This window comes from Anomaloglossus baeobatrachus, chromosome 12 (assembly GCF_048569485.1).
Source record: "Anomaloglossus baeobatrachus isolate aAnoBae1 chromosome 12, aAnoBae1.hap1, whole genome shotgun sequence".
Classification (NCBI taxonomy): Eukaryota; Metazoa; Chordata; class Amphibia; order Anura; family Aromobatidae; genus Anomaloglossus; species Anomaloglossus baeobatrachus.
The window spans coordinates 61664923-61675462 of record NC_134364.1 but is presented as its reverse complement, the minus strand read 5'-3'; the positions used below and the strand labels follow the sequence as shown (position 1 = coordinate 61675462).

Here is a 10540-nt window from a genome sequence, read left to right as displayed (position 1 = left end):
TGACTTGTAAATATTGTTTTTTTTTTTTAACCAATTAACGATTTTGCATTTCTCCTTAGTTTTGGCTCCCCAGGCTAACGCATTCGCTAAGGCCCTGAGGAAGCTTCCCATCCTCCACGACGAGCTGTACGCCCAGCAAACCTCGCTCTACGACTTCCTCGACTTTCCTGAGAACACTTTGGTTCTCCCGTAAGTATTGATGGAGCTTGGGTTAATAGTGAGGGAACAAGGGAAAAAGAAAATATCCCAAATATTTATGGGTTTCCAATGTCATCATCCTTGATGCATGTTCTATAAATGTTTAGGACCACACGGAATAATGTCCGCACCGTGGATCTGTCAGGTATTTGGGACGTGTCCTTTGTGGATTCGGTGCAGATATTCTCGACTGTGCACACATGATGCTCCTTATTGCCATACACAAGGCTGGTCCTGTATACATGGCAGGCTTTCTGACTGTATCATTGTCACAATGCACCATCCTTTCATTCTACAGCGAGCGACGTCTGGCGGCGGTCCCCCCCCCCCCCCCCCACCAAGCACCCATCTGTGGGGGGTGTATGGGGACAAACTGATTGTCCAGGATTAGAAGAACATGGCTGCCTTTCCCTCCACCCCCCACCACCCCCACCCCCCCGCAAAAAAAAAGCTGACTATCTGCATTGTGGTCTTGCGCAGGTCTCTTTAAAGGGTGGTCTCAAGGTCGTAAATGGGTAAAATAGCAACATGCGTGTAATAGAACTTTGCACTTTCCAGCTCCTGGCCGTCGGACTTTAGGGGCCGGTAATGATGCCAATGTGTCTGATGCTGCCGATCTCTGAGGTTACATGAGGCTTCTCGACCTTGAAAGTCGGGGAAATGTATTCAGGCAAAAATCGCAATTAATGACTGTCAAATCTTGTGGGATGAAAGCGCAAGGTTTCGTTCAGTCTTCCATCGATCCGGCGGCGGCGGCAACATTTTTGTGCAGAGGCATTGCTCATTACAGATGCCAATTAGTCAGGTTTCTTCATTATACAGTGTCGTTTGGGAGCACACATGGGGGGGTGTCATGAACAGCCCGTGGTGGGTCACACAGAAATCCCACTGCTGCCATCAGTATGTGACGAACAGGTGGGGGTCACAGACATTCCACCGCTGTCACCAGTATGTGATGAAACCGGACCGCTCAGCCTCACCCTGACATCTCTAATACATGGGAGCCACGCGATATGACCTCGTCACGTCCGCCAACACGTGATGTTCCACACCTCCAAGCGGTATGTAAGGTCAGCTTGGCGCAGTGTTATACTGACACCCCTTGTCTGCACGGGAAGGCTGTGCAACCTCCGGCACAACACCCCACTCGCTCACAACCCTGACAGGCTGATAACAGAGAGTAGCAGAAAAAGGGTTTTCAACCCAATGGGATTCGTGAATCGAGATAAAAGAAACAGCCCCAAATTAAATTATATATTTAATCACCTTAAGAGAACATTATATAAAACGATATATATACACACACACACACACACACACACACGAAATTTACAGATGGTATGGTCCGAAATGCAGATACAAGTAAGGTATAGATGCAAGTAGATGTATCCGATGAATCAGTTACCGTTCCTTGCCACTAGGCCTGGTGCTGGCTCGGCACAGGTGAGGCTCTGTGTGGCCAATAGTTTCCTTTGTACTCCCCACACATTTCCTGGATGTGACCTCTCCTCAGAAGAACCCCACCAAATTGCCCTATGACAGGGCTGGACATGGAATGTGCCTTCAGGTTCCAGAGGATTATGAAATGGCAGCTTTCCTCATATCTCTGCCTCTGGGCATATCATGCGGAAGATATTACGATTTTGTTTTCTATTATGATTTTATCTATCCATAGCTAGGAAACATGATGTGTCTATTGCCTTCCAGCTAGTTATTAATTATGGGCAAAATATGTCCGACAATTAAGGCAAAATATGTGTTAAGTGCGTCCTGTTGTTCTGAGGCTGGAAATAGGCCTGCCATATTTGTCCAATTTTATCATTTTTATACGGGAGCCAATCTGTTTCCAGGTCCCCTTTTGAAGCTTCTCTGACACTGGCAATTGCCCGCCCACTTCCCTAGCTGATTTACTTTTGTCACAAGGGGGTCTTGCTCTAGTCAGAGGCTTCTTCCGTCTTATGATAAACTTTCACCCCTTATTTGTTCCAGAATGGAGGTATTGGCTTTTCTATCCTGAATACTGTGACCTCTTGTTGCAGGTCAGGATGGGTATGGAAATATGTAAGATTGGCAGGTGACTGGCCTGAATTGATATGCCATATTCCTCAAAGGGGGTGGGGGGGGGGTCTTGGTTTCCTGGACTTTCTATTACTTTTTACTGTATCAGCCATTTTTTTTTCTTCCAAATGGGATTATTGATTGGGATTCTAGGAAAAGACAATCCTCCTTCTGTGGATATTCTTCCATTTCTCCGGTGTCCAGTGCTCAGAACTAGAGATGGGAGACTGGATTCACAGGGCTCGGGTCAGTAATCTTTACCCGCAGGAGATCTGCGAATCTCCTCTTACCTCCCAGTATTCCTGGCTCTTCTTTGGCACAATGTCATTTTTGCGGCTAATCCGAGAAGGAATCTGGCGTACCGGGAGGTAATGAGACTCTCGGGACTCCTCCATTGGTCACAGATTACTGACCGGGCCGATGGAGCACAATCCGGGGACTTGGTTCTCACATCTCAGTCTGGTGGAAAGCCCCCATACACATCACACTATACGCACCACTTCGGGGACCCTCCTGGCGTATACCAAGCAGAGGGTGATAGCCTTTCAGACCCATCTGCTTGGTATGTGCCAGCAAAAAGAAAACTCTAATTCTCAATGTTTTTTAACAGTACATCAGATGAATGGCACATTATGGCTCTCCAGGACATGCATTGGGGAACAGCTGGGTGTGAACAGAGCCTTACACAATCTACCAGTGTAACCCTGATCTGCTATATTCTTAAAGTGTTACACCCTTTCCAGAGTTTTGCAGCCCCTGTCGTTCTGTGCTCCATTCATTGTCTATGGGACTGATGGAAACACTAGAGCTCTACTCTTGGGTACAGTCCCATAAACTGAGCACGCACACACATTAAAGGGATAGACCCAGATTATAAGTGTCCTCTGAGCTTTTATAATGTATAATCCCTGGTAACTAATCTTTAGCAAGTTTCGAAATACTTGGATTTGTGATACTCGTAATGAGCACTGTCTAATACTTCATTCCGAATAGTGTGTGCAATGCAAGTCAATGGGGAATACTCGCAATGTAACGAGTAACCGAATTCCGCACTTTCTTCATCGTTCCTTATGGGAGACCCAGACCATGGGTGTATAGCTACTGCCTCCGGAGGACACACAAAGTACTACACTCAAAACGTGTAGCTCCTCCCTCCGGGCTATATACACCCCCTGGATGACAATCTAACCAGTTCAATGCTTTGTGTTTCAGGAGGTCACACACACACATGCATTCTCTGATTTTTCATTTTTAAGATTTTGTTTTTAAAGATATGGAAGAAAAGCGGGTCCAATCTGGACTCCCGGCATGTCCCTTCACACCCCACTGTGTCGGCGGTGCTGTTAAGGTTGACTTTACAAGGCTGGAGCCTTCACATGCCGCGCTCCTTCAACATCCTTTTCAGGCTCTGGTTTGAAGTGGGAGCCGTCTCGGTCCTCTCTGCTGTGCAGGAGACCGGTCTCCATCCGCAGCCCTTTCAGGTTCCTGCTGGACGGAGCGTTTGACCTTCCCTCAGGGACATGGCCCTGCGTCTCAAAAGCCAAGTATTGAGACGTTTTTCAGGGGTCCCGGGTACTTTTATTGAGGGGAGAGTATGTTTTTTGTCTTTTACTGTAATTCCGGCCGGTTCTCGGTGTTTTTCCGGAGAACCGCGCCGGGGGTGCCTGCTCGTCGGCCGCATGTTAAAATCTAGGCCCCGGCTTCAGTTTGGGCCTAGTTTTGGTTTCGGCTTCCCTGCATGTCATTCATGCAGATGCATAGCGTGGCGCCGCCCACCGGCCGGCCAGCAGAGGGGAGGACACTCCTCTCTAAGGAGATGTTCCCTCCCCTGTATCTCTCCTTGGCCCTCCGGTTTCCCGCTCTTGGGCTTCTCCCCGCCCCCTCCTCCTTCCAGCGCCATTTTCTCAGCGTTCTTACACTGATCGGCGCTGGATGCTGCAGCTGCTGCTTTTTAGGAAGGCTGACGCATCACTGGGGGTCTGAGCTGTGGAATCCGGAGGGCACACAGAGAGCGGTCTGGTAAGCCACAACCTCTGGTTGTGGGCTTTTTATTATACACTCTCAGGGCATTCTACAGGAGTGTATTCTTGCTGCAGAGCCTCCACCTCAGCAGCATGTCTGTCACTAGGAGCAAGGCTGCAAAGCTGTACTCTATATGCACTGCATGTAAGCTCATTCTGCCAGAGCCAAGCACATTTCCACATTGTGATGCCTGCTCTAATATGGTGGTCCCTCAGCCTGGAGCCTCCTCAGGGGTTCCTCCGGCCGCTCCAGCCCCGGTGACTGATCCCCCGGCTTGGGTAGCATCTTTTTCCAGAGCTATTTCCCAGTCTTTTGCCGACTCTATGGGACAACTGTCCCGGACACTGCTGACCATGCATCAGCCCCCTTCTCAGGGCGCCTCTGCTGCTCCGAGCTCTGCAGAGCCCTCAGAGCATGTTCTAGGACCCCGTCCTCCTAAACGGAGACGTAGGGACCCTTCTCCTTCCTCGTCCCACGGCTCTGATTCACGGGCCGAGGTGCAGGGCGAGGAGGATACTTTTACTGTGGGTTCAGACGCTAGCTCTAGGTACCCCATTGCCTTGTCTGAGGATGATGCGGATGTTAGTGACTTGATTGCGTCCATTAACTCCGTTCTGAACCTCACTCCACCAGTGTCAGAGGAACAAGCCTCTCTGGTAGAGATACATCAGTTTGCCTCACCTAAGAAAGCTCGGAGTACGTTTTTTAACCACTCCAGTTTTCAGGTCACTGTCACCAAACCCAGGGCCTGTCCTGACAAACGCTTTCCAAAGCGTAGTTCTGATGACCGTTTTCCCTTTCCACCAGATGTGGTGAAGGAGTGGGCTCAGTCCCCAAAGGTAGACCCTCCGGTGTCTAGAATCTCAGCCCGCACAGTCGTAGCGGTGGCCGATGGCACCTCTCTTAAGGATCCCACTGACCGCCAGGTTGACCTTCTGGCCAAGTCTGTATATGAGGCGGCAGGAGCCTCCTTCTCCCCGTCTTTTGCGGCAGTGTGGGCTCTTAAGGCAGTTTCTGCCTCTCTGGCGGAGATACATTCCCTCACCAGGGACTCTATGCCTGAGATGGAGGCCTTAACTTCTCAGGCTTCTGCTTTTTCATCCTACGCCATGTCTGCCATTCTGGAGGCTTCTCACCGCACGGCGGTGGCCTCCGCTAACTCTCTCGCGATCCGCAGGATCTTGTGGCTTCGAGAGTGGAAAGCAGACGCTTCTTCTAAGTAGTATCTTGCGGGCCTCCCTTTTGCTGGGTCCCGGCTGTTTGGTGAACAACTGGATGAAATAATTAAGGAAGCTACTGGAGGGAAGAGTACTTCCTTGCCACAAGCTAAAGCCAAGAGACCTGTCCAGGGCAGGAACCAATCGAGGTTTCGTTCCTTTCGTTCCTCTAACTGGTCATCCTCTAAGCCCTCAGCTTCGTCCACTAACTCAGCCAAGGATCGTAAACCCATCTGGCTCGCGAAGTAGCGTCCTCAGAAGTCCGGAGGAGCCGCTGCCACTAAGGCAGCCCCCTCTTGACTATCTGGCTGCGCCAGCAACGTCCTTGGTCGGTGGCAGGCTCTCCCACTTTGGCGACGTGTGGTTTCAACACGTCTCCGATCAGTGGGTGCGGGATATCATCTCCCACGGCTACAGGATAGAATTTTCTTCCAGCCCGCCAAACAGATTTTTTCTGTCCACCCCCCCTGCTCCAAAGCCGCCGCCTTCTCTCAGGCCGTGGCATCCCTGCAGGCCAACGGTGTTATTGTTCCGGTTCCCGCTCGGGAACGGTTCAGAGGTTTCTACTCCAACCTCTTTCTAGTCCCCAAGAAGGACGGTTCCTTCCGGCCCATCCTGGATCTCAAGCTTCTCAACAAGCATGTTCAGGTGCGGCGTTTTCGCATGGAATCTCTGAGATCGGTCATTGCATCAATGACCCAAGGAGATTTTCTGGCATCCATCGACATCAGAGATGCCTATCTGCACGTGCCTATCGCGGTTTCACACCAGCGTTGGCTCCGCTTTGCAATCGGAGAGGAACATTTCCAATTCGTGGCTCTCCCCTTCGGGTTAGCCACGGCCCCTCGTGTTTTCACCAAGGTTATGGCAGCAGTGGTTGCGGTCCTGCATCTTCAGGGGTTGGCAGTAATCCCCTACCTGGACGACCTTCTAGTCAAGGCCTCATCCAGGGCAGACTGCCAGCGGAGTGTCTCGCTCACTCTCGCCACGCTTGTTCAGTTCGGGTGGCTTGTCAACCTGCCCAAGTCCACTCTGACCCCGACCCAGGGACTTCTGTACCTAGGGATGCAATTCGAGACTCTGCCGGCACTTGTGAAGTTGCCCTTGGTCAAACAGCAGTCCCTTCAGCTAGCGGTGCGCTCTCTGCTGAGGCACCGCCGTCATTCCATCAGACACCTCATCTAGGTGCTGGGTCAGATGGTGGCGTCAATGGAAGCGGTTCCATTTGCACAGTTCCATCTGCGTCCCCTGCAGTTGGACATTCTCCGCTGTTGGAACAAGCGGACCTCTTCCCTGCACAAGCTAGTGGCTCTGTCGCCACAGACCAGGAGCTCTCTTCAGTGGTGGCTTCGGCCCCTCTCTCTGTCACAGGGACGCTCCTTCCTGACTCCGTCCTGGGTGATTCTCACCACGGATGCCAGCCTCTCCGGTTGGGGAGCAGTTTTTCTCCATCACCGAGCACAGGGCACTTGGACTCCGTCCGAATCAGCCCTCCCGATCAATGTGCTGGAGATCAGAGCTGTGTTTCTAGCTCTCCTAGCCTTGCACCACCTGTTGGCGGGCAGGCACATTCGAGTCCAGTCGGACAACGCGACAGCGGTTGCCTACATCAATCACCAGGGTGGAACTCGCAGCCGCCTGGCGATGTTGGAGGTTCAACGAATCCTCCAGTGGACGGAGGACTCCAAGTCCAGCATATCAGCAGTCCACATCCCAGGCGTAGAAAACTGGGAGGCAGATTATCTCAGCCGTCAAACCGTGGACAGCGGCGAGTGGGCCCTGCACCCGGCAGTGTTCAGGTCAATCTGCCGCAAGTGGGGTACTCCGGAAGTGGATCTAATGGCATCCCGGCACAACAACAAGGTTCCGGTTTACGTGGCTCGCTCCCACGATCCTCAGGCCTTCGCAGCGGACGCGCTGGTTCAGGATTGGTCCCAGTTCCGTCTGGCCTACGTGTTTCCCCCTCTAGCTCTCTTGCCCAGGGTTCTGCGCAAGATCAGAATGGAGGGCCGTCGGGTCATAATCATTGCTCCGGACTGGCCCAGGCGAGCTTGGTACCCAGACCTGCTCCGCCTGTCTGTAGAGGTGCCGTGGCATCTCCCAGACCGCCCAGACCTTCTCTCTCAAGGTCCGTTTTTCCGCCAGAATTCTGCGGCTCTCAGATTGACGGCGTGGCTCTTGAGTCCTGGATCCTGACGGCTTCAGGTATTCCCTCTGAGGTCATCTCCACTATGACTCAGGCTCGGAAGTCTTCTTCGGCCAAGATTTATCACAGGACTTGGAGGATCTTCCTGTCCTGGTGTCGCTCTTCCGACCATGCTCCTTGGCCGTTCTCCTTGCCGACCATCCTGTCTTTTCTACAGTCTGGTCTACAGCTAGGACTGTCCCTCAATTCCCTCAAAGGACAGGTGTCGGCTCTGTCGGTATTATTCCAGCGGCGTATCGCCCGACTGGCTCAGGTGCGCACCTTCATGCAGGGCGCAGCTCACATCATTCCTCCTTACCGGCGGCCTTTGGATCCCTGGGACCTTAATCTGGTCCTCACGGCCTTACAGAAACCCCCTTTGAGCCTCTTAGGGAGGTTCCCTTGTTTAGACTTTCACAGAAAGTTGTTTTTCTAGTAGCCATAACTTCTCTCAGGAGAGTTTCTGATTTTGGCTGCGCTCTCTTCGGAATCCCCCTTTTTGGTGTTTCACCAAGACAAGGTGGTTCTTCGTCCGACTCCGGACTTTCTCCCTAAGGTGGTGTCTTCTTTCCACCTTAACCAGGACATTTCATTGCCCTCTCTTTGTCCGGCCCCTGTGCATCGCTTTGAGAAGGCGTTGCACACCTTGGATTTGGTGCGGGCGCTCCGAATCTATGTGTCACGCACCGCCGTTTTTAGGCGGTGCACCTCACTTTTTGTGCTAACCACGGGTCAGCGCAAGGGTCTCTCTGCTTCTAAACCGACCCTAGCTCGTTGGATTAGGTCGGCTATCGCCGATGCCTACCAGTGTTCTCAGGTGCCTCCCCCGCCGGGGATTAAGGCGCACTCGACCAGAGCTGTCGGTGCCTCCTGGGCTTTCAGGCACCAGGCTACGGCTCAGCAGGTTTGTCAGGCTGCCACTTGGTCCAGTCTGCACACTTTTTCGAAGCACTACCAAGTGCATGCTCATGCTTCGGCAGATGCGAGCTTGGGCAGACGCATCCTTCAGGCGGCTGTCGCCCATTTGTGAAGTTAGGTTTTGCCTACTTCTCAGTTTGGTTTATTTCCCACCCATGGACTGCTTTGGAACGTCCCATGGTCTGGGTCTCCCATAAGGAACGATGAAGAAAAAGAGAATTTTGTTTACTTACCGTAAATTCTTTGTCTTATAGTTCCGACATGGGAGACCCAGCACCCTCCCTGTTGCCTGTTGGCAGTTTTTGTTCCGTGTGTTTTCACTGGCTGTTGTTGTAGACAGAGTTCCGGTTTTTCCGAGTTTTACTCTATCTCTACTTATGGGTGGATGTCCTCCTTCAGCTTTTGCACTGAACTGGTTAGATTGTCATCCAGGGGGTGTATATAGCCCGGAGGGAGGAGCTACACGTTTTGAGTGTAGTACTTTGTGTGTCCTCCGGAGGCAGTAGCTATACACCCATGGTCTGGGTCTCCCATGTCGGAACTATAAGAAAAAGAATTTACGGTAAGTAAACAAAATTCTCTTTATTTGCTACTCGCACGACTAGTACTGCATTCAGGTTACTCGTTACTTTGCGAGTTTTTCCCCATTCACTTGCATTGTGCACACTATTCGGAATGAATACGCGAGTATTAAGGCCCCGTCACACTAAGCAACATCGCTAGCAACATCGCTGCTAACGAACAACTTTTGTGACGTTGCTAGCGATGTTGCTGTGTGTGACATCCAGCAACAACCTGGCCCCTGCTGTGAGGTCGTTGGTTGTTGCTGAATGTCCTGGGCCATTTTTTAGTTGTTGCTGTCCTGCTGTGAAGCACAGATCGCTGTGTGTGACAGCGAGGCAGCAACAACTAAATGTGCAGGCAGCAGGAGCCGGCTTCTGCAGAGGCTGGTAACCAATGTAAACATCGGGTAACCAAGAAGCCCTGTCCTTGGTTACCCGATATTTACCTTTGATACCAGACTCAGCCGCTCTCACTGTCAGTGCCGGCTCCTGCTCTGTACACATGTAGCTGCAGGACACATCGGGTTAATTAACCCGATGTGTGCTGTAGCTAGGAGAGCAAGGAGCCAGCGCTAAGCATTGTGCGCTGCTCCCTGCTCTGTGCACATTAGCTGCAGCACACATCGGGTAATTAACCCGATGTGTGCTGTAACTAGGAGAGCAGGGAGCCAGCGCTCAGTGTGCGCTGCTCCCTGCTCTCTGCACGTGTGGCTGGACACTGGTTGCTGGTGAGCTCACCAGCAACTCGTGTAGCCACGCTCCAGCGATCCCTGCCAGGTCAGGTTGCTGGTGGGATCGCTGGAGCGTCGCAGTGTGACATCTCACCAGCAACCTCCTAGCAACTTACCAGCGATCCCTATCGTTGTTGGGATCGCTGGTAAGTTGCTTAGTGTGACTGGACCTTAAGACAGTACTCGTTACGAGTATCGTCAATCCCAGTATTCGAAAAGAAAAGCTCCTGTATCTCAGGATCATTAAGTATTTACCAATATGATTATATTTTTCTAATGCACATTTGTGTTCTGACTTCTTCGTCTTGATTCTTCTTCCTTTCTAGTCTTTCCAAGCAGAATAAACGCATTGTGTACACCGTCCTGGAGTATTCGCCTCTGCTCGACTCCTGCAACATGACCACCGACGACTGGGCCAAAATCGCCAAAGACATCGAGGTAGAATGTGTGCAAATAAGCAGCTGTGAATGCGTCTCTAACCCCTGTCCTCATCACCACCGCCACTGCTGAGGTGCCCGACATTAGTGCTGGTATTATTTACCCTGATGGGACCTTTTTATATTGTACTTCCTCTAAACCCCAACCAGTATTGCGGAACCCTGCTGTCCCTGCTCTTCCCCAAGGACAATCCCTTTGGATTAAGTAGAA

At 51.6% G+C, this 10540-nt stretch overlaps 1 protein-coding gene across 1 annotated transcript in view; it reads left to right on the top strand.

Moving 5' to 3' along the window:
• ASPG (asparaginase) overlaps positions 1-10540 on the top strand; it is an 86250-nt gene that overhangs the window by 20764 nt on the left and 54946 nt on the right. Inside the window, exons 2-3 of the mRNA XM_075329918.1 lie at positions 60-189; positions 10219-10330. Coding sequence (XP_075186033.1) covers positions 60-189; positions 10219-10330 — 242 coding nt within the window. The remainder of the gene's footprint in view (positions 1-59; positions 190-10218; positions 10331-10540) is intronic.